Below are 27041 nucleotides of genomic sequence, written 5' to 3'. Positions count from 1 at the left end.
GACGCAAAGGTGGTCGGTCCTGAACTCTGTAAACGTTCACTTCAGTGAGCCAATGTTCAGTGAAACCACAAGAAAATGTTCAAAATCAAAAGGAGATGTTCTGGATCCAAAAAGAGCCTTGGCCAGCTCCCTGGAGTCTAGGGGCTCGCACCCTGGTGGTGACTTCCAGTGACATCTTCGAGGCAACGCGAAGCCCACCGAGCGGGAGAGCAATCTTTTTATCAAGATACAGTGAGCTGAGGCCTCCGCGTCTCCCCTTAGGTGTCTCTCCGAGCCACAGTCCATGGGGCTGCAGCGTGGTGGCCAGGGGCACCCCTAGACCAGGGCCGGGCACCCCCTGAAGGCTCCCCCTGGGGCTCCGTCTGCTAGCTGAGTCTTTCGCTTGCCTCACAGCGTTAGTGGGAGGAGTCGAGGAGGTAAGGATATGAAGGTGACTGAGGAGCTGGGTCCCTGCTGGACTCTCAAGAAAAGTTCATGGCTGTTCTTCAGTTCGCGTAGTAGCTTCTCAATTGTTTAAAAAACAAAAAGGATGCCAGCCTTGGATCTTGTTAGGCTGCATCATCACCAGGACCTCAACCTCCCTTTGCTCACCTGGGAATTTTCTTTGCTCCTCTAAATTCCTCTTTTTTTATGTAAAATTTGTCAAATGCGGGAGGTACTTGCCTCAGGGGGCTGTTGGGGATCTTAGATTAATTAATCTACATAATGTGCATAGACTAGTGCCCGGCCCATAAAAAGTTCTCAATCAATCCCGCTTTTATTTCCCTCAGTGACAGGCATTGGCACTGTCAGGGACTGCGTAACAGAGCATCCCAGGAAGACAACATTTGAAAATTGCCCATCTTAAATTTTTTCCTATTCTTTCTAAAGTAAAAGCACATTGATAACTCCACCCATCGGGATCCTGGCAGGAAATAGAGACTGGGTACAGTCAGCCTGAGGAATTTGAGAAAAATTCAATAAAAAGGCAACTGACGTGTGTGGAGAAAGGAGCGGACCAGCAAGGGATAGCTGCAGGATCCCAGACTAGTGCCCCATGAGACACGAGTCGTTACCACCTTAGACCTTTGGATCTGAAGAGACAAGTAAAGAGGAGTTACCAAAATCTGGAAAGAATGCCTGTATGGTGAGGGCTTCTTGCCAAGGAAGGACACACAGCCAACCGTGGTGACCTGGCAGGGCAAGAGCTAGCAGAATGAGCATTCCAATCTCACTCTTCCCCTGCCTTCCATTGGCCAAACCAACAGGAAGCCAGAAGGTAGGAGAGTGCGTGGATCAGCCACGTACATGCTGAGCAGTCAGCACACACCAGGAGAGCATCCAGCGGGTCTGGGGGGACAGAGGAGAGGTGGCAAGCACAAGCATTAATGAATGAAAGAGTCAAGTATGGCACTGGCTTGTGAGGTTCTCATTCCTACTATGAGCATCTGTTGGCTGGGAATAACGTATCTGTGCAAACATGTCAAACAAAAACAAACGGAGAGTGTGGGTGTTCCATGACCATCTCTGTCTTTTCCATTCGCCAGCTTCCAAAGGGCCTCAGAGCCAAAGAGAGGTCTGCCCTGGCTCTTTTAACTATTTTAACTTGTGTGAAAGTCACTGTAGCTTTAGCATCCAGGAAGCACGCCTCGCAGCTATGGGGATCTTGTCCATCGCCAAGAGAGAAGAAAGAGGTAGACAAGGAGGCAGAGACTGCCAGGTGAAAGGAAGGGCCGTAGGCAAAATTTCTGGCGCTGAAAGCAGAGCCTGAAACATGTTTGGCAATAGCCCTATGAAGCAGGAGTGATGTCCCAAGGCTCTGAGTCACAGGGCTACCACTGGCTAGCAAGTGCGAGAGTCACGTCATTGCGAAGAGGCAATGATGAACTGGGACCTCGATCCTCAACATCGTATACCTTTTCATGACGGGCAGCTTCATGGCGAGATGACAGCAGCATCAGTGTCTTTCTATGGATACACGGGGGTCCTAGGATACATTTTCAGGGAGAAAGGGAAAGTGGTCTGACTAGTATCTTAAGACTGGACGCTGCGGTGAGTTTGGGGACCCCAAGGTGTGCGTGACTGCACCTCCATAAATGGTGGTTTCATTGCTCTTCTCTAGAATGTGACTTCGAGGAAAACCATCTCTGCGGCTTTGTGAACCAGTGGAACCCCAACGTGAACTGGTTCATTGGCGGAGGGAATATCCGGAACTCTCCCCCCATCCTTCCCCACGACCACACGTTCAAGAGTGAATTGGGTAAGCTGGGAACACACGGAGACCCTTTGCCGGGTCCACTGCTTGTCCCTGTCATCTCTTCTCCCCTCCTACACTAGAAGCACTTCTACCTGGGGCTTCTCCAAGCAGAGCAGGCCAGGGAGAGGCAGGAAGACCTGGCGAAAGAGTGGGGAAGAACAACCTGAGAGAAAGACAAACTGTAGACCAGACATGAACTCTGAAGGAGAAGCCTGCCTGGGGAAAGGCTCTCCTCCACCTTGAACCCAGTCTTGCTCTGTTCACACCTGCTTGGCTTTCTTCTCTGTTTGTTGTTCAGTCCTTCTTCTTTGTAAAGACAAAGCTGGAGTGACCCCAGAGTGCTTTCCACCCGCTCAAAGGAGGTTGACTATGAGGAACTAAACATGAAGCGCCCTCCCCTGGCCATCAGGGGAGCAATCCAGATTGCTGATTAATCCTGATTGTGGTGAACAGTGAGACCCCCTAGTGGCCACGTCATTCATTCATCTCAGGGGAAAAAAATCAGGAGGAAAGAGGCCACAAAAAAGGAGGCAAAGATGGGGGTCATGTTTGCTTACTTATCTGTGGGTTAGATTCTGCTCTCCCTTAGACCCTAATAAAGAAGAAGTTGAGAAAGCAAACGGCCATCGAGTGCATTCTGACTCATAATGACCCTATAAGACAGCGGTTCTCAACCATTGGGACCCCTCTGGGGGGTCGAAAGACCCTTTCACAGGGGTTGCCTGAGACCATCGGAACACACATAAATCTCTCACAATATAGAATTACATATTGTTTTGTGATTAATCACTATGTATTAATAACGTTCAATTTGTAAAAATGAAAATACATCTTCCATATCAGCTATTTATGTGACGATTCATAGAAGTAGCAAAATGACAGTTATGAAGTAGCAACGAAAATAATTTGATGGTTGGAGTTCACCACAACATGAGGAACTGTATTAAAGGATCGTGACATTAGGAAGGCTGAGAACCACTGCTGTAGGAGAAGGTAGAACTTCCTCTAGAGTAGAAAATCTTTCTTCTGTTGAGCAGGTGGTGGTTTTGAACTGTAGACCTTACGGTTAGCAGCCAAAAGCCAAGTGCTCCCGTCCCGAGCCTCCACTGCTACAAGTCCTTAACCCCAGGTCTTGTTGAGCCGTAAGAAGATCCTGGTGCTGACTTTTCCGTAAGAGCAAGAAAAGGACTTTCGGTTCTGCTGAAAGCAGTCATTTTTTTCCTCTTTGATCCCTTGCCCTGTGGACACTGAGATGATCCACGCAGTGCAATTAAACCGCTGAGGTTGACAGCGTGTCCTCAATCCGAAGTCATGGCAACTTTTTATGACCCTTCATCGCTTTCCTAATTCACTATAATTTGTGTACATCTGGGTATTTTTAGCCAGGTCTCTAAGCTTATTTCTTTTCTTTCAAAAGTGCCCCATCTTGAGGTTATTCTGCCCCTGGACAGTTTTATTCCTGCCTTTATGTTCCTCCTTACCCCTATTGCGCTCACCGCAGAGCTTCAGTTCAACTCCCCACGACATTTGGGCAGATTGGATAAGCAAGTGAGATGGATCTGGTGAGGACTATGAGCAAATAGAGAGCCTAAGCTCTGTACAAAGGGAACCGTTGGACTAGTCAGCTTCGAAGAACTGTTGCCATGAGGGGATGCAAGCGAGCTGGTAGTGTAGTGGGTACACATTGGGCTGCCATCCTCAGGGTCAGCCGTTTGAAGCCACCAGCAGTTCCGAGGAGGCAAGACTGGGCTTTCTACTCCTGTAAGCAGTGACCTACAGCCCCAGAAACCGACAAGGAGGTGACCGTGAGTCAGCATTGACTTGATGGCAGTGAGAGTATGTGAGGATGCAAACCTAGGATGCTCGATTTTTCCCGCTGATTGGGAATTTGAGGTTTTCGTGTGATGTTCACCCCCACATTTTGAGTATCTTCTAAAAGCGATGCATATGTGCAGGTCGGATCCAGTTGGCCAACTTCTTCGCAACGTTTACGTTTCCTTTCTTTTCTTAACATACCCAGGCTCCTTGGAATGAAAAACTCATAGGCAGCTACATCTCTAAAGATTGGAGTCCTCTGGGACTTTCTTGTTTAAGTTCAGCTCTAGATCTCGCGTGTTCACTCATTTGGCCCTGTGCAATGTACGATGGGAGAAATGAAAAACAAATGTCAAATGCCTTCTGGGCCCTGCCAAGCTTTGAGAAGTATCATTTCAAGAGAAGGAAAGAGACTTTTACCACAGGCAAATGTAATATAAGGTAGCTGTGTCGAGGGCTGATGATAGCTTAGGGAGCTGCTCCCTCAGCTATTACCTACACTGTTGGCTGTTAACACCCACCCGCCGGCTGCTTTGGAGGAGAAAGATGAGACTCTCTACACTCCCATACAGATTCACAGCTTCCCAAACACTCAGGACCTGTTTTAATCCACCCTCGGGGCTCACTATGGGTTGAAATAAACTTGATGACAGTGGGTTTGGGTCTTTTATTTGTGTCAAGGCCTATACGACTATTAACGACAGGGCCCTAAGAAATCAGAGAAAGATCAAAACCAAGTAATCGCCTACTGTTAGAGATTCTAGAAGACATGGCAAAAAGAAAGAAACTGTAATTGAGAGGTAGGTTTGGTTTTGAAAGTCAGAGGCAGGGCGAGACTGGAGCAATGGTGGTAATGGCAAGATTTAGATGAGAGAGCACTCTGGCTAAGGAAGCAGTACAGGGTCAAGTTCTAAAACATTTTGAATTCCAGAAAAGAAACTTCATCTTTATTGTATTGAAAATGGGACTCCACTGGAGGTCTTCCAGCCCAGAGCGATGCTTTCAGAAGGGTGCATTTAAACAACTGAATCGTGCGTTTAAATGACTTAATCTGGTGGTGATGACCTCAGAAGATAGAGGACCAAAGAACAAGGGCAAGAGGACAAAAGAATGTCCCCCAGAAACCAGATCTCTATATACAAGAGGAACTGAGACTGGGGGAAAGCAAAACATTTACACTTGGTTCTTCTGAAAGTAACATTTCTCTCTTTGGGGAATGACTAACAATTGGGGTTTCCATATACGTGGGCCATACTTCAACCCGAAAGACACATAGCCCATCTCCACTTGCAGCCACTGTAGGAACCACACTGTAAAAGAGTGTCACATATGGATGAACAACTAGCTCCTGAGTCTGCATATGCATTCTAAAAGACAACTTGGTTAACTCAGAGCAATAGCATGCCAATATTTCGTGATCTCTTTGTATAAATGAATAGAGCAACTCCCAGCCTCACAGGGTTATGAGAAAGAAAAGTCAGGAGACTTTCCTTTAAGTTGTGGAAGTAGGCTAATTTTGAGGACGTTTATTTCTGTTATGTCTTATGAATCTAGCACAAGGAGTGAAGAGAAACTTGAAAGACCAGTGCATCAGAATGGCAGCAACTCTAGTATGAAACAGGGATAGACACTAACGTATGCGGAGGTATTAGATCGCTTTTCCTAATTCATTTAAAAGTCAGCTCTTAAGTCAAGCCTTCTGGGTACCTAATATCATGATCTACTGTAACTTATCCGATGCATGTAGTTTTTTTTCACCTTCGATGATGGCAAGGACCGGCTGACTGGGGAGCAGGTGTAGTTCATGGACTGGGCAACTGATCTGCGAGTCACCGTTCAGTCATTCATTTGACTCTTTCGTATTCATGTGCCGATGTTACCTGGATGCAGTTCATCCTGGCAAGATCTCATCACCCCTAGTCTTTAGCACTCTTGCTTGTGACAAGAGAACACTCTGACCCAATTTGTGTCAACAAGAGGTGGGAAAAGAAGTCGGGATGCCTGTGTCCAGGCCTAGTAACCGGGCAGCTGGCTGGAATACCCCAGCCACTTCTCAGGGTATCCATTTGCCTGTTTGCAAATTGAGGACTTTGAATTCAATGATTTCTAAGATGCCTTTGAGCCAAGCATCTTCTGCCCCCTCCTTGCTTAATGCACCGATGGTGCTGCTAACCACGAGGTTGGTGGTGCAAACCACAGGCAGCTTCGAGGGGAAAAGATGGGGCTGTCTTCTACTCAGATTTACAGCCTCAGAAACACCTTGAGTCTTGACTGGATGGCAGTTGGTTTGGTTTTGTTAAATGCTTGGTACCCAAATATCCAAATTTCCCCCCTATGGAAGCCTATTTTGAAACATGTTTTGGGTCTCTCCTGAGTGCTTAGAAGTACCTTGCATCTGGAATTGGGTGTGGGACAAGAAGGTCTAATGAACAAGAAAGAGAAGACCTATTTGCCTAATATGCTGAGTGGAACGGTGATAGGCTCCACGCTGTAGTCGTCCCTTGGAAGGAAGACCAGTTGTTATTTATTCTTAGGCAGAGAGAGACTAGGCACTGTCTCTCTGCCTTTCTTGCTAGCTCCAATCTGCACCATCCTCTAGTTTCCTTCTTTCTCAGCCATTCAAAGACAACTCACAATGGTAGGTCAGTTTGCGCAAAGGCATTGCTTAGTCCTCTGAGGTCAAGCCTGAGGGTTAAAGAGCTGGCTGACCCTAAATCTGAAGGGAAGAACTCTGGGGAGACTGCCCAGCCTCTCCTTCCAGCAAGCCACAGGCTCCTGGTTTTTTTTGTTTTTGTTTTTGTTTTTTAACAGTTTTATTAGCACTCTATCTACCTGGCATACAATTCAATTGTATCAAGAAGAGTGGTACAATTGTCACCACAGTCAATTCTAGAACATTTTCTTCTTCCTTGTACCTATTGTTAGCTCCTGTCTTTTATCCAGTTGGGAACTGAATGTCAGATGGTGAGGCTTCACTCATTCACTCTTTACCTACTTATTTATTCACTTATTCACCTAAGTCCTTTTAAAAAATAGTTTATTTTTTAAAAGTTATTGTGGCAAGAGTTACATGACACAAAATACTTAAGTGTGCAATTCGGTGACAAGAATGGCATTCACCGGGCTGGGAAAGCATCACCACTACCTACTTCCCAAAGTGCCTCCTCATCCCAGCCAGAAACTGAGTACCTTTCCAGCAATAGCACCCCATCTCTCCCTCTCCCCAGACACTGGTAACCACCAGTCTTCATTGTTTCTGTTCACTGACTTATTCTAGAGATTTCCTATAAGAAGGAAGCCATAATATTTGAATTTTGTGTCTGCTTGAGTTCACTGAGCCTACTGTTTTCAAGCTTCATCCATGTGGCATGCATTAGAGCTTCATGTCTCCTATGGCTGCTATTACTCCATTATTACATAGCTATCCCACCATTAGTTTAGTTATCTATTGATGACTGGTTCCATCTTTTGGCTAGTGTGAGCAAAGCGACAGTGGCCATTCCTGTAACTCAGCACCTTTGAGACGCTAGGTCTATTTATACAGTCACTGACCAAAGACATCCCGGGAGTCAGCATTCCCCAAACAGGATTCCCTGGAATACTTGTTCTTGAGTAAAATAATCTGGATTTTAGGGAAAGAAGTGGAGTCTGTGGTCCAATAAGCTGGAGAAACTTTGAGTTCAAGAAAATGAAATAGATTTCTTCAGAATTTCGCAGAGCTTTTACTAGACACCCCGCCCAGTGCCATGAAGTTGAATCTAACCCATAGCAACCCCATGGGGCAGCGTAGAGGAGGCTGCAAACCCTTAGAGAGGCAGACAGCCTCAACTTTCATCTACAAAGCAGCTAGCGTGTTTGAATCACTGATTTTTTTGGTTCGTCAATATTGTGGTTGTTAGTAATGGAGTTGGTTCCAATTCATAGCAACCCTGTGTTCAACAGAACAAAACCCTGCCCGGTCCTATGCCATCCTCACAATAGTTAGGGTTGAGTCTGTTGTTGCTACCACTGTGTCAAGCCATCGTGCCACTAATCTACCTGTTGTTCCCTGACCCTCCACTTCACCCAGCCTTGTGTCCTTTCCCAAGGATGCATCTCTCTTGACATGTCTGGCGTGTGGCAGACAAAAGTAGCATTCTGGGCGCACTCCTTCCAAGTGCTTCTTCCTTCAATATAGTGTGTGTTCATATAGATTGCGACATTTCTCAAATTACCGAAGTACTGAAATGCTATGTAAACAAGTAGTTAAATGCAAGATGATGAAATCGGTGATCTAAGACTACAGAAACGTGAAGTCTTTAATGCCTTAGTTAAGGCATTAAAAGGTTTTCTAGAGGAAGAATGATCAGAACTGGGAGTTGATCCATGAACGGACCTGGGCCAGGTGAAGAAGGGAAAGTTATGTGCAGCACATGCAAAGGTGTAGAGGCATGAGGATGGGTGGCTTAATTGATGATTGAAGAGCAATCGAGAACTCCAGAAGTTTGATGATGGTGAAGTAGTCCCCATGTCCCAGGTGATGTTTCTTCTTAGAATTATGAGCCTAGATGCCTACATTCCACTGGTTTCTATCAACTCTTCTCTACTGTTTTACTGATTGCTTCTTAGCTTTTAGATTAATGTTTTGCTTGTTCATTAGCCAACAGCTCATCTCCACCCAATGTACACACACTCACTCACTCTCTCACTCACTCACTCACTCACTCACTCACTCACTCACACTCATTCACTCACTCACTCTCTCACTCTCATTCATTCACATTCCTTATGACAGGAGTTCGATGTGTGACTTTTCCGTATATAAGACAGGGAATACACACACACACACACACACACACACACACACATATATATATATATATATATATATATACATTCTACAGATTCAAAATATTTTATTTGAAAATCTCTGTACCCAGAGATCACATATTTGACCATAAAACTCTCGGGAGTGGGGACGATGGAACCAACATGCTGAAGAAGTGAGAAGGTGTCTTACCAAGTACATATGCCTTATACTGGGTAGATTCATCTTTCCCAGGCTCTATCCACTTGGGTGGCAAAGAGTTAATGATTCAATGTGTGCCTTGAGCTGCAGACTTTGTTCTTTATAAATGCATCTCATGTTCATCCTTATATCCTGTGTGAGGCCAGGTTGACTAGAGAAACAAATCCATAGGCCCTCAGATGCCTGTGTAAGAGAGAGCTTTCTATCAAAGAGAATTGTAGATTGAGAAAGCATCCCAGCCCAGCCCAGATCAAGTCCATAAATCTGATATTAGCCCATATGTCCGATACTAGTCCATAAATTCCTCTTCAGACTCACGCAGCACCTGTGATGATCCTGAATTCAGGAAGGTCACAGGTCAGAGGGTGAAAAGCCATGTGGATCCAGGGGCGGTAGGAGCATCTCAGCACTGACGCAGGTCTCCATGTGGCTCCTCAAGTGTCCCAACAGCAGGAGAGTGAAGCAGGGACAATGTGTGCCCCACCTCCAGGGGAAAGAGAGGAAGTTCCCAGAATCTTCCTTGTGATAAGGCCATGCTCACAAGGAGGCATCATCAGGCTGTGACCTGATTGACATGCTAGACTCCGCCCCTACCACCCTATTTATCAAGTTGATGTGAAATTACGTAACTGTCACATGCCAGGAGCAGCTTATGCCTTTGCTCTCAGGTAAAAACCGAAGGGGAAAAAACAGCAGGGAGAAAAGAAGCTGGGTGCCTGCTAAGGAACTTCAGAACTCCCAAGACTTAAGGGAGGCTTCCGAGGGCCCGGGTGACTCTGTTTTACGAAAGGAAAAAGTGAATGTTCTGTATAAAAAATTAAGATGCGAACATGATATCTCTTTCATTTGACTGCGTGTTTTTGACAGTTTATATTAAACAATAAATCTTTGTTTGTTTGTTTCTAAAATGAGCTGTGCATCCCCAAATGCTTGCCTAATGTAGGCAAGGAAACGGTTAGCAGAGGAATGAGAAGTGTCGTGGGACATCTTTGGAGTCCTGGAGATGATGTGCTCTCCATCCTGTTTCTCTGACACAGCTCTGATTCACCATCCGACTTTTCTTCCTTTGTTAATATTTGATGAAGGGAAGCAAAATCGTTCAGGAGGGAACCTACTGATGATGCAGATCGCCGCTGTTTCCTACAGGCTGCAGCCAAAAGAAGGACGTTGCTAGGGAAGTAATGAGGACATTTATTCCTCTGGACAGACCTTTCCAATCAAACCTGTTTAGGGTGGCATTGCGAAGGAGCTGGACAAGGTTTCAAACCTACCATAGAGTCAGACTTACTTTATGTCTTCAAAGACCACGAAATGGATGGCTCATCGTTCCAGAGCTCCTGACTTTTTTTTCTCACTTGGGTTTGGATTGAGCTTACGTGCCATCTCAGCAGCACCTATTATTCATTTACTCTTGACATTGATCTGCTTGGTTCATTGCATAAGCGCTCAGTAGGCTGCCCGCTAGAAGCAGCTTTATCGTTATCATTGTTTTGAACCATTGCCTTTATGCAAACTCTGCTGAATCTTCCTCCCTTGGATGACTGGACAGCCTTCCAGACACTTTCAGGTATCCACAAACATTTTGAGGGATTAAGTTCAATCAAGTCACAACTCCAGTGACTCATCCAATTCAAACCCTTTCCCAGGCCAGACCACAGAGCAACAGCATCCAAAAGGCTTTGTGTTTTGTTATTTCCTCTTTCTCCACCTCATCTTCTCCCACGCATGCTGTCTGTAGCCCTTCCAGGGTTAGGAAAAGAGTAATGGATGAAGGATGGAGCAAAAAGGAAAGGGGAGGAGATAAAAAAATCTAGTCTGCTAGACTAGTTAATCAGAAGCTGATGCCCCACATGGCCAAATACTAGCCCTTTCTCTCATGGAGAATGGGAATCCCATTTCACTTTTTAAGGACAGAGATGATGCACTCTTTGACTGGTCACCTATGATTCCCTTTGTTGTTGCTGAACCGACCCTGGATTCATGGCAACCCATGACTCAGGGAGACCCCATGGACAAGAGAACAAACACTGCCCAACTTTCAGTTGGCCAACTTTCAGAAGTCGATTGCCGACCGACCTTTCTTTCTAGTCCATCTTAGCCTAGAAGCTCCACTGAAGTCTGCTCAGCATCCCAATGGCATGCAAGACTCCACTGACAGGTGGTGGCTGTGACTGAGGTGCATTGGTGGGAATCAAGTTCTGGTCCCCCAAAGGGAAGACAGGAGTTCTGCCATGGAAACCCTATTGCCCACATACATTCCTTTCAGCTCCCACAAATAGCAGTATCCCTCACCCACCCCTTTCTGTAGGACTTACTGCCTTGGCAGCTGTTTTCTTAATAAGAATCCTTTCCAAACATTCTCACCCTCTAAATACCTGCTACATTGCCCATTCCATCTAGGAGGAAAATCCATCTTTTATCTCCACCAACGACAGCATTTCATTCCACTCTGCCCCCACAAGAATATACAGTAAGCTCTTTGTCTTTGCATGTATGCAGCTAAGAGTCAACCGCAGTCTCTGTGCCCCGGGAATTCTAGATATCAGTAATCAAGTTCTCCCAAGGTCTCTGCCCATCCCTCTCTTGAAGGTCAAGGCAATCTCTCTCTCTCTCTCTCTCTCTCTCTCTCACACACACACACACACACACACACACACACATACACACACACTGTGATGAAGTTGATTCCAACTCATGGCAACACTACAAGACAGGGTAGAATGCCCTCTGTGGGTTTCCAAGATGGTAACTTTATGGGAGTAGAACACCTTGGGTTTTGTTTGCTTGGTTTGGTTTCCCCCCTTGGAGCTTCTGGTGGTTTAAGCAGCTGCTTGTGCAGTTAGCAGCCCACTGTGTAATGTGCTCCCAGGGCCCCGCCCAGGCAATGTCGCAGCGCTGGCGTTGCTGCACGTGTGCGTGGGGATTCACTTAGATAGCAGTTTTTCTCCTCCACCCCACCCACAAGTGGCCCCACTAAGCCCCAGGCCCTCGGATCAAGATAAGAAAGGTGAAGCACTCCCCTCCTCTTCCCTTGGGAGGTCAAATGAAACACATAGTAGGCCAGCTTTGTGATAACTCTCTTCAAAGAAACCCATTTGTGACCTCTGATCCGTCACTCGCCTTCTCTTCTACGCACACTGATAGTGCAGGGTGGACTGGAATCAGTAAAGCTGGCGTAGGTGCCTGGTGCCAGCGCTTAGCATATTCTGCTCTATTGGTGGCCAGGCATGCCAATCTTTAGAAAATGGGGGCACTGGTCATTCATGAAGGAGCCCTGGTGATACAGTAGTGACAGCATTCAGCTAGATTTGGAAGTTGGTGGTTTAAGTATGTCAGCCTGCTTCCATAAGATGACCGTCTTGAGACCTTTATGGGGCAGTTCTACGCTGCCTTAGGGGGTCATAATGAGCCAGAATAAACTTGATGACAAGGGGCTGTTTGGGCAGGAAGAGGGCTTTGGGCTTTGGTCACCCGTTAGTAGTTAGTGATGGCACAAACAGTTACACACTCAATTACTAATTGGAAGGACAGCAGTTCAAACCTACCCAGGGGCACCTTCCAAGACAGGTACCTTGGAATATAGGCCTAGTGATCTCATCCCAAAAGGTCATTATAAAAACGCTAAGAAGCTCAGTTCTACTCTAAACCACTAGAGGTCACCGTGAGTTGGACAGGCTACAGCGGTGACTGGGTCACTGTGAGTTGGACGGTCTATAGTGGTGACTGGGTCACTGTGAGTTGGACGGACCATAGAGGTGGCTAGGTCACCGTGAGTTGGACGGTCTATAGTGGTGACTGGGTCACTGTGAGTTGGACAGGCTACAGCGGTGACTGGGTCACTGTGAGTTGGACGGACCATAGAGGTGGCTAGGTCACCATGAGTTGGACGGTCTATAGCGGTGACTGGGTCACCGTGAGTGGGACGGGATATAGCGGTGACTAGGTCACTGTGAATTGGAGTCATTCCAATAGCACAACGACTCACTGTCTCCCAGCGCTGTCTTGTGCAAGGACAGCAGAGCAGTGGATGAGACTCTCAGGCATGGGCTTCTCCAGCCCAAGTTTCCCCGCTTTCTGGGAAGATAGTTTGTCCAGCCAACCAGTGACATCGGTGCTAAAAATGCAGCTAGAGGACAAATGTAGCCAATGGGGCTGACGCCGAGTCACAGCTGAGTCAGAGGAAGCCTTTGGCTCATGGCCAAGCCAGCAGCAATCTTTGAAGAATGCTGGTTAGCCAGACTGATTGAAAATTAAACTTCGGGGACTGCCCTCAAAGTTGTTGGGTTTTGTTTGTTTTTTTCCTAATCCAAGAGAAAATGGCTGACTACCAAGAACCACCGGGCCCAAATGAAAAGCCTAGGTAAAACAGAAGGCTGCCGCAGGCAGACAGAAGCCCCTCTCGTCTAGAGATAGGTGTCCGTGAACCATTGCTGTGGACATTATCCCAGGAGGCTGGGGTTTGCCTGGCATGACTATGGGTTTGATATTTTCACTAAATTAAATGTTGTATCTGAAACCAATGTCTCTTTGTCTATAATCCAGAACTAGAGAGTGACAGACTGGCTTGCTGTTTGAAACGTGACCGAATAGCACAGACGTTAGGGGGCTGGCAATGACTTCTCCGTTTTCAGCAGAATCTATTAGCTCATGCGTGTGCTGGTTAGTGGTCACCAAGTCAGCTGGGATTCGCGGCAAGTCCATCAACAAAAGAACGAGATGCTGTCTCTTCCTGGGCCATCTTTGTGATCACTGGGCTGCTTGAGTCCCTTGTTGATGCTACAGCACATCTTGAATACCTTCTCCCCCAGGGAGCTCAGCATCCAACACTATATTAGGCAATATTCTGTTGCCATCCATAAGTTTCCACTGGGCATTTTTCAGAAGTACATCAGCAGGCCTTTCCTCCTTGTCTGCCTTCGTGTGGGGCCTCTGCTCAGACTATGGGTGACCACATTGGCTGTATTAGTCTGGGTATTTTAGAGAAACAAATCCACAGAAACTCATATGTATAAGAGAGAGTTTTATATAAAGGGTAAGTGCACATCAAGAAAACTTTCCCAACCCAGTGCTGCCTAAGCCCACAAGTCCAACATTAACCCATATGTCCGACACCAATCCACAAAGTCCTCCTCCATCTCACAAAATATATGCAATGATGCCGACTGCAGGAGGAAAGTCGAATCAGTGAGCATGTAAGCATCTCAGTGCTGGCAGGGGTCTCCACACGGATGTTCCAGCACCCAAGGCTGCATTGGGTAGGTCCATGTTGCTTCTCCTTGGGGATGTCTTGCAGGAAGTGAGCCTTGACAGCTGAAGCAGGGAACTGGTTAAGGCAGCTGCACCCTGGTCCGACCATCACAAAACAAGAGATCCGAGAACTTAAACTCGAAAGGTGAAGCTCACCAAGCCATTTATCCCTCAATTAACCCCACATGTGTTTATCAGCCAGGTTGGCACAATAAACTAACTGCCTCACTGGCTTTGAAATACCATTGGCCAAACGTCCAGTATCATAGCACATAAGCCCACCCAGGACAGCAAAATGAAGGACAGGGAGTGGGGCCTGTCTTTCATGGGCTTTTTCATGTTCAGTTCAAGCTTCAATTCTTTTTCATTCTCTTTGGTCTTAAGGATCCTTAAGGATTTGTCTGATTACAGGGTTCAGTCCCCCTAACGTCTATCTGGTTTCAACCTATTCAGACCTGAAAAACAAAAAGAACCCCTGAGTGGATGATGACTCCTAGAGACCCGTAGGACAGGGGAGAACTGCGTCCATGAGCGACTGAGACTGTAACCCCGTCTGAGGGCAGAAAGTCCCACTTTTCTCCCCTCCAATCTGACAGAACTGATGAAAGATACCTCTCCCATGAGTTCTGGGAGCTCTGGGCCCGAGAGGGTGGGTCAAGTCTCCTTGAACTGGGTCCAGGAAATTTTGAGCCTCAGACACTAGGCATAATTCCCTAGAACTCCAGGAAGTTTTCTTTATTCCCATTTGAAAGGTGCACACAATGTCGCCAGCACCACTGTGATCACTGGCTCCCTCCCACAGAGCATCCCGGACCTGGGGACACTCTCACCCCAGGACAGTTGTCTGACCTCCAGCCTGGCCTCCTGGGGCAGACCCCTGACAGGTGATGGCTGAATTGCTCCCATCTGTTCCTTTGCCATGATAAAGCCACTTTGGGCTACCTTTTGTTTCCCATGGAGACCCTTAGTATGAGCCAGGTAGTGAATAAATAGCAGCAAACTTTGGCAGCAAATGAAAGGCCGCGGGAAAGGGGGCAACAGAACGCGGTCTGGTCTCGTGGTTGCAAAGGAGACGTGGTGTCAGCAGTCCTGATCTTATTCCCAGCAGCCTCTCTGACTCACTTTGGGCAGGTCACATTGTGTTTGTCGGGTGGTTTTTAGTATCAGCAATGGGATTGCGGCTCCCTTGGCCTGGTGTCAGGTGTTTGAGTTGTTAATGAGACCCTTAGGTTGCAAATGCAGGGATTAAAATATTGTCCACGCAGCAGGCGAGACACCATTTTTCAAAGATCTGCCCACGGTACAGAAGATGAGTTTCTAAGGACGTAGGCTGTGAGAGCAATTCTTCTGAGTTAGCGCTTGGGAAGAGGAAAGGCTAGCTCCACGGGCGCTCCTGACGTCTCCCAGACTGGCTGAGACCCTCCTGGGATCTCCGGGGATGCTCCTCATGCTGAAAGAAGGATGTCCCTCTTCCTGAATCGATCAGAGTAGGTTCTCTAAGAAGCAGACACACCGCTGGAATTCGTTGGGAAAGAGGGCTGTTAGGGGGAATGGCTGTGGAGCAATATAAGGTCCAGGACCAATTCACCCGGGAGACGTAGGAGACACAGTGGTAGGAGCCACAGTATTTCAGAGGCCATGAATATGTTTCATCTTAGCATCTGAAAAGAAACAAATAGAGTCGCTCTTATTACTGTGTACTAGGGAGTCAGCACTTAGAGACCCTGTATGTCAGAGCAGATCTGCCCCATCCGGTTCCTACAATAGCTTCCTAAAAACAATGATGAATAAGTAATAATGAACCCAGCCTGGGTATCATTATATCAATGCACTCATAAGAGAATGAGAACCGGCAGTCTAGTGCTTACTCATTGGGCAGCCATCTACTCAACAGACAGCAGCTCCAACGACGAAAGCCAGAGCTTTCGACTCCCACACAGAGCGGCAGTCTTGGAAGCGCACCGGGGCGGTTCCTCCCTGTACCACGGAGTTGCCGTGTATCAGCATCAGCCAGAGGGCAGTGAGTCTGACATTTCTGGGTTGTCATAAAATGTCATTTTAATATGTGTTTACGGAGGAGAAAGGCAGGATGGCAGAGTGACTGCCTGGGGAGAGAGCACCTTCTACATAGGATGTAGAGAGGTCAGGCTGGTGCGAATTGCTGAATTGTCTCATGCCAGGCGCAATCACCCTGTTCCAGTAGCCCTGCTAGGCTGAGTCCCAGACTAGGAGCAGCCCATGCTGGCTTGCCCTTGAGATAAATGTGGTTAGTTACAAAGATGAGGCAGCTGGAGGCTCTCAGGTAACTATGACAACCCCCCCCCCCCCGAGGTAGATCTGAGTGGCCCACTTCCATGCCCCCCATAATACGGCTTTGAGAACAGAATTCATAGTATGATAGCTTCCTTTACCCAGAACCCTCTGTGTAACATTGGACAGCTGGGTGCTCTTTTATGGTTGCTGTTCGGGGTCATCGAGTCAGTTTTGACTCGACGTGACTCTCTGTACAAGAGAGCAAGCCTTAGCCTGTCCTGAGCCACCCGCACGATCGTTACATCTGAGCCCCTTGTTACAGCCATGTCGTCAGTCCGTCTTGCCCAGGTCTTCCTCTCTACTTGACCACGATGGAAAGACAAGGCTTTCTATCCTGTAAAGTCTTGCAGCCTTGGACATTCTCAGGGACAGCTCTGCTCTGCCCTTTAGGGTGGCTATGAGTCAGGATGGGGGCCATGGCCACGAGAACCTGCTTCACCGATGCAATCGGTTTCATCCCTGCTTTGATCCTCACACGAGTCTTCACTAAGTGAAGACGTAATTACAGAGGTTCACTGGCCGCATCTGTTCTTTGATTATTGCTGAATCAGAGGCAGTCTTCCGTAACCAAGGGCAATCTTTGGCACGCTGGCTATCCAGACTTAGGAAGTGCTCTGAAATTTCTTTTCCAAATTCAAGAGATTACTAGTGTTGTCATTGAGGTCCCTAGGGTGGTGTTGTAGGTAGTTTATTGTGCCAACCTGGCTGACAAACACATGTGGGGTTAATTGAAGGCCAGAGGGATAAATGACTCAGTGAGCCTCGCCTTTCGAGTTCTCAGGTTTCTTGCTTTGTGATGGTCAGACCAGGATGCAGCTGCCTTTGCCAGTCCTCTGCTTCAACTGGCAAGGCTCATTTCCTGCAAGACATCCCCGAGGAGACGCTGCATGGACCTACCCCGATGCAGCCCTGGGTGCTGGAGCAGCAGCGTGGAGAACCCTGCCAGTGCTGAAATGCTTACACACTCACTGATTCGGCTTTCCTCCTGCAGCCGGCATCATAGTGTGTGTTTTATGAGCTGGAGGAGGACTTTGTGGATTGTTGTCAGACATATGGGTTAATGTTGGACTTGGGGGGTTGGGCTGCACTGGGTTGGGATGTTTTCTTGGTGTGTGCTTAATCTTTACATAAAACTCTCTTATACATGAGTTTCTGTGGATTTCTTTCTCTAAAGTTCTCAGACTAACACAGGTAGGCTGGTCATGAGGAAAGCCTTGGTGGGCACTTGAGCTTAATCAAGGAGAGTTTCTCTGGTTCTGTCCAGTCGGAATGATGTCCTGGTTCTTCCACCCCAGAAATCACAACGCATGACCCCATCTGCTGTCTCTCCCCATGGGTATGTTTTGTTTGGTCCGCAGGGTTTGAAAACTGTGGCCGGAAGAAAGGGAGGAGGGAGATTATTTTTAAATCAATGGGTTTGGCGTAGAAGTCTGGAGTTGAGGCTTCAGTGGGAAGAGCTGGCAGCATTGGGCTGGGTCTCACCAGCTGTGAGCAGAGCCTGCTGGCTCAGTGGTGAGTTAGAGAACACAGACTCAACCATGGGGCCCTGGCACCTTACTGCCAGCTGATTGTCGTGCAGGAGATGTGGGCCCGGTGCACTGAGGTTCTCTTCCAGAGAAGCCTACTTGTTTCTCTTTGCTGGTGAAGCCTGCTCTGACAGTTTCAACTGCTGGCCAAGGGCTTATCACTCTGCTTTCTCCCTTCACCCACACATCGCTGCCCTGGACCGCTCCTCTGAGCATCGGAGCCCGCCAGCTTTATGCACCGTGCCTGGAACCCCTGAGTGCTGTAATTAGTTAACAAGCTCGGCTACCAAGCAAATGTTGGCGTTTGAGTCTACCCAGAAGCACTTTGGACGAAGCGCCTATTCATCGACTTCTGCACAATCAGCTATTGAGAGCTGGATGGAACACAGTTCCACTCAAACACATGGGGTCTCCGTGACGGCACCTGGTGGTCATGTTTATTTAGTTACATGACTTGGTGAAATGATATGGGAAAAACTGTCTGTACAGAGAGATCATTTTGCTTTTAGGAAATTTGCTTTTAAGAAAAAGCTTTGATCTGTCCATCTTTTCCTCAATCAAGGGGAGGCCAGGGCCTTCCTGGGACATTATCCATGCCTTCAACAGCCATTTGTTGAAGACCTACCACACACCAGGCAACAGGCTGGGTTTAAGTAAATGTTCAGTGTTTGAATGAATATCCTCCTGGCTACCAAGTCAATTCTGACTCTCTACCCAAGGCTTCCGAAGCTGTAAATCTCTATGGGAGCACACAGACTCATCTTTCTCCAGAGGAGCTGCTCCTTAGGAATGGTTATATGCATCCCAATATCCTACTGCTGGTTTTCTAAGGGGAAATGGTTTATTATTAACCACATTAACCAGTACCATGTAATGAAAGCAAAGTTATTGAGCTCTAATTGTTCTGGCCTTGTAAGTAGAAAGGTCATTCTTTAAAGCTACACCACATAGAAGTTCTATGTTGTTAAGAAGGCTTGGTGGTACTGTGGTTAGGTGTTAACCTCAGGACTGCTAACCTTAAGGTTGTCAGTTCAAATCCACCAGCCACCACTCTCCCCATTATTCTGCCACAAAAATTTACAGTCTCAGAAACCCTAAGGAATTATTCTCCTTGACCTTGTCAAGAGTGATATCACAGAGTTATCCTTTGAGAATCCCCACTTTATAGTCAGTGTTAATATACCTATGTGTTCTACTAACAAGGTGCCACTTTGTACCTGGTTTGAATTTAAATATCTTCTTCACTGAAAATCATGTTGAGCTGCCACTTTGTATGTTGTAGGGAGGTTACAGGAGAGTCCTCTGATCCTTTTTAAGAACATGGTATGCTGCTAGAAGTCTTGTCCATAAAGGAAGGCTGAGGCAATGCTCTGTTTCCTTTGCATGGGTGGATTCGTGTAAGTTCATAAAGCTTCTTACAGATGGTAGGTCTACGTTCTGTTTGTATCTTTCACTACAATTAATAGTCAGAAGAGAATTGTTCCTTTCCTATATGGAGCATAATACAATGAACCCCCAGGTGCCCAGCTCCCAGATTCAACATTTATTCTCTCACGTTAAGATGTCCCAACGTTGACCAACTCATAGTGCCTGAAATCCTCTAACTTCAGAAGAGATCATAGCTATCAGGCCAAGGCTGACCCCTACGAGGTGAAGGTCAGATACACCTTCGCTCTCCAACTTTTGACTAATTCTGAGACCAGCTGTCCTCCCACAACACTGTCTGTTCTCTGCTGTGTTTGACAAGTCAGAGTCCATACTTAGAACTAAGTGGTTTATGAAGGAAGTGATAGGACACAGTTCTGGATCAAGGTCAACAGGCTACAACTCAGGATCAGGATCAGGACCAGACTGTCTGTAGGCAGAGTCTCCTTGTTCAGTACAGGTTGGCACTCTCAGCTCCTCTCAGCTAAACAAGCAAGCAGGCCCTTCTCTGTGCTGGGCATGTCCACTCTTGGCCACTTAAGTCTCCTCTTGGCCATGCACATCCCCTCTCAGCCACGTAGACCTTTCTACCATGGGCTCTCTGCTGCTAACTGACCCTGCTCCTCACTGATACAGCAGTGTTGCTCTTCGCTCTCTCAGCTGTCTCCCAGCCGCAGGTTTCTGCTGGCAACACTAACACGGCTGCTGGCCCGCTCCGAGGCCCGTCACTGTGGTAGAGGTGGACTTGTCTCACCGCTCTCGTAAGAGGTTCCTGCTTCTCTCTTCTCTTTCCTTTTTCCCTTTGCATCCTCTGGGGACCTGCCTGCACCTATGAGGATGAGTCAGACATGTTGCTATTGGGTTCCAGGCAATGCATGCATGCACGGGTTTATTCCAAATCACACGTGTGTAAACACGTCTCTGTGATCACAGGATGAATTTAGACAAGTTCTCTCAGGGATACACTTGTCTTCGACTCATTAGGTTGCCTTTGCAGTAAAAGTCCAGTCAAAAAAAGTATATTCTGAGGAGGTCTGCTGCATCAGTTCAACTCAAGGTGGAGAAGCCTTAGCTCAAGGCGGAGAAGCCTTAGCTCAAGGCGGAGAAGCCTTAGCTCAAGGCGGAGAAGCCTTAGCTCAAGGCGGAGAAGCCTTAGCTCAAGGCGGAGAAGCCTTAGCTCAAGGCGGAGAAGCCTTAGCTCAAGGCGGAGAAGCCTTAGCTCAAGGCAGAGAAGCCTTAGAGGTTTGGCAGCTGGTTGGGGGGATCCAGAAGCATTTTTGTGACAGATCCTTCTCAAAGGACACAGGTCAATCACAGGGGCTTATAAGGAAGACGTTTCAATGAAATGGAAAACCGCGTTGATAAGAAGGGCAAGGAAATGACTCTGGGGAATTACTTCCCACCAGGCCAACTCAACCAATCTCAGGACAGGTTGTAGCCCAGGGACAGCCAGAAATGATCAATCCATGGAGTTGTTTACAGCAAATGTCCATCAGCCCAGACAATTGGAGTAGAAAACAAGGGCAAAGTAAGTTCTTAGGACTTGAGGTAACCTCTCAAGTTATTTTCCCAAGAGACAAGGCAAAGGGCCGCATAAAGGAATGCGTTTCACCACCTACAGGCAATCGGGCTTCATCTATGCCTCCCTCTTCCTAACTACCCTTTGATTTTGAATCACACCATTTCCTCGGAAAATACCCAGGCGTATCTCATGCTGTGTCTCTGTGTGATCCTTTCAGGTCACTACATGTACGTGAACTCGATTTATGTCCGGCACTTCCAGGAGGTGGCTCAGCTCATCTCCCCAAGGACCATCGCGCCCATGTCTGGCTGCCTGTCATTTTATTATCAACTCCAGCAAGGGAATGACCAGGTCTTTTCCCTCTACACTCGGGATGTCATTGGTGTCTATGAGGAGATCTGGAAAAGGAGCGATCCAGGAAACTCGGCCTGGAACCTTGCGGAGGTGGAGTTCAGTGCACCCTACCCCATGGAGGTAGGTGAGCCGGGTGTGGCCTGGCCTGACTGCGCCTGAGAGATGCTTACCCACGCACCGGCACAACAATCACATTCCTTATCTTCCACCACGTCTCAACCTCAATCTTTCTTTTCTCTTTTTTTGGCCTTCTCCCCTTACCTTCTTCCTCTGAACTCCCTTCTTCCTTTCGCCTGGATGACCACATTTTCTAGGTAAAGAGGATTGCAATCAAGAAAATTATGGAGACGTCAGCCAGGCCACTAGTATGTTGGCACATTTGCCCTCTGAACCTTGTGCTACGGTCATGGGTGGTAGGTAAAAAGGAGTTGAGTACCTTCTAAGAGAAACTCGTTGTTGTTTTACATATTTTTAAGTTTTTAGTGGGGAGTGGGTGAAGATATACAAAGCATAGCATCAGTTTTATAGTAAAAAGTTCATACACATTTGGGTTCATCTCATTCATTGTAATTCACACAGTGTAACCTCACTTATCCTGCTACCTCCCTGTGTTTCCTGGTTCTTGCAGGGTTGATTGTTGTAAGGAATGCATACCTCCTCGTGCTATTGCTCCCCTGATAGGCCTTGCTATTGTTTGACTGAAAGTTGAGCCCTGAGGTGAGTTCCATTCCAGGCCTAAAGTTTGACTAGGGACCATACTCTTAGGGTTTCTATCAGTCGTTATTGGACCAGAGAGTCTGGTCTGTTTTATAGCTTTGAGTTTTGTTTCACATTTTTCTCCCACTTTATCCAGGACTCTCTAGTGTGATCCCTTCCAGAACAGTCAATAGTCATAGCTGGGCACCATCTACTTCTTCTGGTCTTATGGAGACTGATGGTATATGGTCTATTCATCCCTTGGGCTACTTCTAGAGGAACACATTCTTCAACTTTCATTCTTTGAAAGTAGGTCTGAGGATTTCTCTTTCTTGAAAGACTTGTCTTTCTAGGGGGAATGGTGTCCTTCTTTTTCTATTTACAGTATACCTAATGTAGACAACCAGAAATAAACTTATTATCGCGGCCCTAATTTGAACCAAAGTTTGATATCTTCCTTTTTTAAATGTTCAATTGTTACACACATGATAAATGTGAACACAGGAGAATTGAAGGAAAAAAAAACCCAGGGAAGCAAAACAAACAAAAATACCCTAAAAGCCAGCTTTTCAATGACGGGGACAATTAATTGTTTGTGTTTCTCTTGGTGGCGTTTTTTCCTGGCTGTAGACCTATTTGAATCTTTGCTAATCTAATTATTTCACTTGGTTGATTTTGTTCTTCTTGTTGAGAATACGCACAGGAAAACAAACACCAATTCAATGATTTCTCCATGGACATTCTGTGGCCCTGATTGCCTTCTTTAAGTTGTGTAAACCTGTTTATCCTCCTTTTCTGAGTTATTTCTCTACCATTAACATAAACTTGCTAACCTCCCCTCACACACATCCACACATGCCCCTGAAGCTTTCAGCTCGTCTTTCTAGTTGCCATCCTGGAGACTGTTTTTCTAACCACATGGAGCAACATCTAGATCTGTAACTGTACTCCAGACTTACAACGGGAGACCCTGGGGAGCGTGGACAGTTAGCACACTCAGCTGCTACCCAGAATGTCAGGGGATTGCGTCCCCAGAGGTGCCTTGGACAGAAGGGCTGGTGACCTGCTGCGGAAAAATCCAGCTGAGAAAACCCCGTGGAGCAGGGCTCTGTTCTGACCCACGTGGGGTTGGCTGAGGTGGAGTCGACTTGACAGCAACTGGTTCTTACTTACACTGATCCAACCCGGTAGATAAAACTATCCCCACATTGTACATGGGAAAGACAAAAATAATCAGCGTCCAAGAAGTTGAACATTTTTTTCTAGGTCACACAGCTGCTGACTGTCGGAGCATGTAGGAGAATTCGGGGCTTCTCTGCCTAGCGCTGATGGAGAAGGCTTAGCTCTGACTGAGGACCTCCGAAGGCCTCTCGATGGGGCGGGTGCAGCATTGTTGTGGTCCATGTGTCAAGGAGTCTCACATGTCCCCATGGATGTTTTCTCTCTCTGCCATTCACATGATCATCCCTGGTTCCCTTTAAAGTGCAAAAGAAGCACTTTATTGCTAGGGATGCTTTTCGCTGGCACCATCTGCCTGCCGGATGCGGAGCTGTGAACAACACTGGGCTTGGGGCTTGGTTTCCGATGTGCCCTGTCCGCTGCGGATGTGCCTGCAACTGCCAGGCCCCCTTCTTATGCTGCACACTATCTTGACAGAGCTTCGGAGAGAGCACACTGCCTTTTGTAGACTGTGATTTCCTATCCCGCGTCTAACCAGACCTCACTCTGCTCTTGAAGCCTGGTCGAAACTGTTTCTGGGAGTTTTTGTTACGAAGAGGACAAGAAATGCACATGCTGCTTCATAAACCTTTTCTCCTATTAAAGCCAGATGAGTCACGCACACTGGAACCCGCGTTCTCTTTGCAGACTCCCCTCACTCAACCGTAACTCCTGGACAACATTGGTATGCGCAAGACATTTCTGATTTTTGTTTTTATTAAAAAACAATCAATACTTCAAAAGTCACCATTCTGGACATGATTAAACCTTAGCACACGTCCTTTGGGTTCACATGTGTCAACTTGGCCCTCATCTTCGAACCCCCTTCCCTGACATGAAAGAGGATTCTGCAGAAATCAGTGAATTTAATGTCACCGCCTTCACAGGTGAATTTTCAAAAGAAAAGCGAGCATTTTGAGACTCTCTTTCTGAACTGGGGGCGAGGGGCACGACATGCTGCCGTACTGGCAATGATTAGCATATTTTGATCAGAAAGTGACTCTGATCCCAGGCTCAGTAACAGCGAGCCGCCATTCATCTTTCATTGTCCGCTGACCCCCTGCCAACGGAACGGCATGGCTCTGTGGTTTCCTTGCCAATCTGATGTCTCCCTTGTCGTACGGCCACACCTGTTGCCTTCATCCACCCTCCCTCCCCTCTGCCAGAAGGGACCCTTTCCTGGCTTTTGGAGAAGAGAGCTATGAAGGCCCAGAGCAGCTCTGTTGTGAAGCTGAAGAGGACCTTCCTGCTGCCGTTTGGTACCCTGAGGCCAGTTCCTCTTTCAGAGCCACCCGATGTGTGGCAGAACGGACCACCGCCCAGTCCTGCACCATCCTCACAATTGTCGCCACGTTAGCCAGCGTCGAAGCCACTGTGTCAATCCATCTACCAGGGTCCTCCAACTCTTTAAACAGGGAGCCAGCTCGCTGTCCCTCAGACCCATTGGAGGGCTGGACTATAGTTTAAAATAAAAAAAACTACGAACAAATGCCTATGCACACTGCACATTGTCTTATTTTGAAGTAAAAAACAAAACGGGGCAAAAACACCCGGCGGGCCGGATATGTGTCCTCGGCGGGCTGCATGTGGCCCACGGGCCGTAGTTTGAGGACGCCCGAAGACAAAAGCCTTCTCCTTTTTTGCTGCCTCTCCTATCCAACATTTTCTTCCTTCCTACCTTCCTTCCTCCCCTTATTCAGTAAATGGAAGAACCGAAGACCGGAAGAGAGGGCACTGTGAAGCTAACAAGAGGTCAGCGGGGAGGAATAGCAACTCACTGAGTTCAGAACTTTGTAGGCACCTCCTCCTGTGCTGTAAGCATGGGACTGTGAGCCAGAAGGCTGATGGTTCAGACCCGCCAGCCAACTCCTCCCTGTGAAAATGAGACGATGTGCCCCCGTAAAGACTTACACTCTGAAACCCTGCATAGGGCCCCCGTGAGTCAGACTTCACTTGATAGCAATAAGATGGGTTTCGTTGGGTTCAGGAATCCTGTGCTGAAGGTGGAGCAACTGGGTCATACCTCAGCTGCTGATTGAAAGGCTGGAGGTTCAAACCCACCAGAGGTGCCTCGGAGCAAAGGCCTGGCCATCTGCTTCTGAAAGGCCAGCCTTTGACAACTCTGCAAATGGAGCACAGGTCCACGCTGACACACTTGAGGTGGCCATGAGGTGGCGTTGCCTTGCTGACAGCTGGTCACCGGTTAATCCTGTGCTAATATCTTTGTGTACATTATTTTATTTCATCTCCCCAAGAGTCCGACAAGATAAGTGCTCCTGGACCTGTTTGGCAGATAAGAAAATTCAGATCCCAGGAGGCTTCCCTGTTTATCCAAGGTCACCTCGCTTGCGTATGATGGAGCTGAAATTTGAACTCGGGCCTGTCTGCCTCCAAGACTCAGGTGCTCTTTACCAGGGGGTTGCAAACTGGAAGTCCAAACAGGTCAAACCCAGCCTGCAATGATTGATCTGGGTCTTTAATGTTTGAATCACCAACATTGAAAAATCCAAAGATATTACATAAAACTGAGAGATCCAAGTCCCCTCCACAATGTGTGAGAGGTGGAGACCTGCCGCTTCAATTCCCACTTGTCACTGATGGACAGAAGTTGAGCAACAGTGCCTCCTATTGACCGGGGTTGGCCCCTCCATTTTGCAAACCAAATTCTTCCAGGCTGTGCCACCGTGTATTTACCGGTCTGGTCCTTGAAGGTGTCTGCATTTGCAGCCCCTGCTCAACACTGTAGCTTCTCAGGTGATCAATTCACCCCAAGTGGACAGCACACTCGAGTGGTTTTCCCAGCAGCAGCGAGTGCTACGCAAACCATGCCTGATCCCCAACGGTCATGGGCAGAAGGGCCATGTGGAACTCAGTCTGTGGCAGGGAGAAGAACAAAAGCAAAGAGGGTGGGCCCATGAAATGCCCAAACTCTAAACACTGATGCCCAAAGCTTGCCTCGTTCTGGCCACCAGGGATGTCGCCTCTGAGGGCGATGTCTTTTAACCCAGAACCTCGCATAAAACTCCACACACGAAGAAGGAAAGGACTTAGAAGGCCTTCATTTCTCGTGTCACCTGGGTTTCCTTCCGCTCAAGTTCATAAGACCAGCTCTCATACGTACATTAGCCGACACTCGAGGAAAGGTTAAAAAGTCCACCAGTAAACCGAAACCTACTGTTGAGTGTTAGGCACCCTTTGAAGAGGGTGCTGTCCCAAACTCCTGTGTTGACGCTTCACCTGCCTGGACAGACAAACCACTTTAAACTGTGGGTCAAAGTGCCGAGCCAAATACAAAATACACCATCATGTGACAAGTGTCATTTTCCTCTGCAGCTCATTTTCGAAGTTGCTTTCAATGGTCCCAAAGGAGGGTATGTGGCCCTGGATGATATTTCTTTTTCTCCTGTTCATTGCCAGAATCAGACAGGTAAGCGTTCTCTTGTTCATCTATTTGCATTTGGAATTTGACATAATCGATGCCTGTGGTCAAAATTTGCTGTAATTCCGCCCCATGTCCTCGCCACTCCCCTTATCTCAGACTCGGACACTGTTTCACAGAACAGTCATTTTTTCAAGAAAACAGTCTGTGTTCATCGCAAAGCGAACAGAACCTTCCTGATTCTACAGGCCAACTCTCCAGCGATAAGGAGCTCCATTCTCCCTTACATGTTCCGAAAAAAC

General features: G+C 47.4%; 1 protein-coding gene across 1 annotated transcript in view; it reads left to right on the top strand.

Annotated features, from left to right (window-relative positions):
- The window catches only part of MAMDC2 (MAM domain containing 2), a 205021-nt gene that overhangs the window by 83818 nt on the left and 94162 nt on the right, over positions 1-27041 (top strand). Inside the window, exons 5-7 of the mRNA XM_075559075.1 lie at positions 2102-2239; positions 21310-21566; positions 26694-26787. Coding sequence (XP_075415190.1) covers positions 2102-2239; positions 21310-21566; positions 26694-26787 — 489 coding nt within the window. The remainder of the gene's footprint in view (positions 1-2101; positions 2240-21309; positions 21567-26693; positions 26788-27041) is intronic.

The sequence above is a fragment of the Tenrec ecaudatus genome, chromosome 10, assembly GCF_050624435.1.
Source record: "Tenrec ecaudatus isolate mTenEca1 chromosome 10, mTenEca1.hap1, whole genome shotgun sequence".
In the NCBI taxonomy this organism is placed as follows: domain Eukaryota; kingdom Metazoa; phylum Chordata; class Mammalia; order Afrosoricida; family Tenrecidae; genus Tenrec; species Tenrec ecaudatus.
This window is presented reverse-complemented; position numbering and strand designations above follow the sequence as displayed.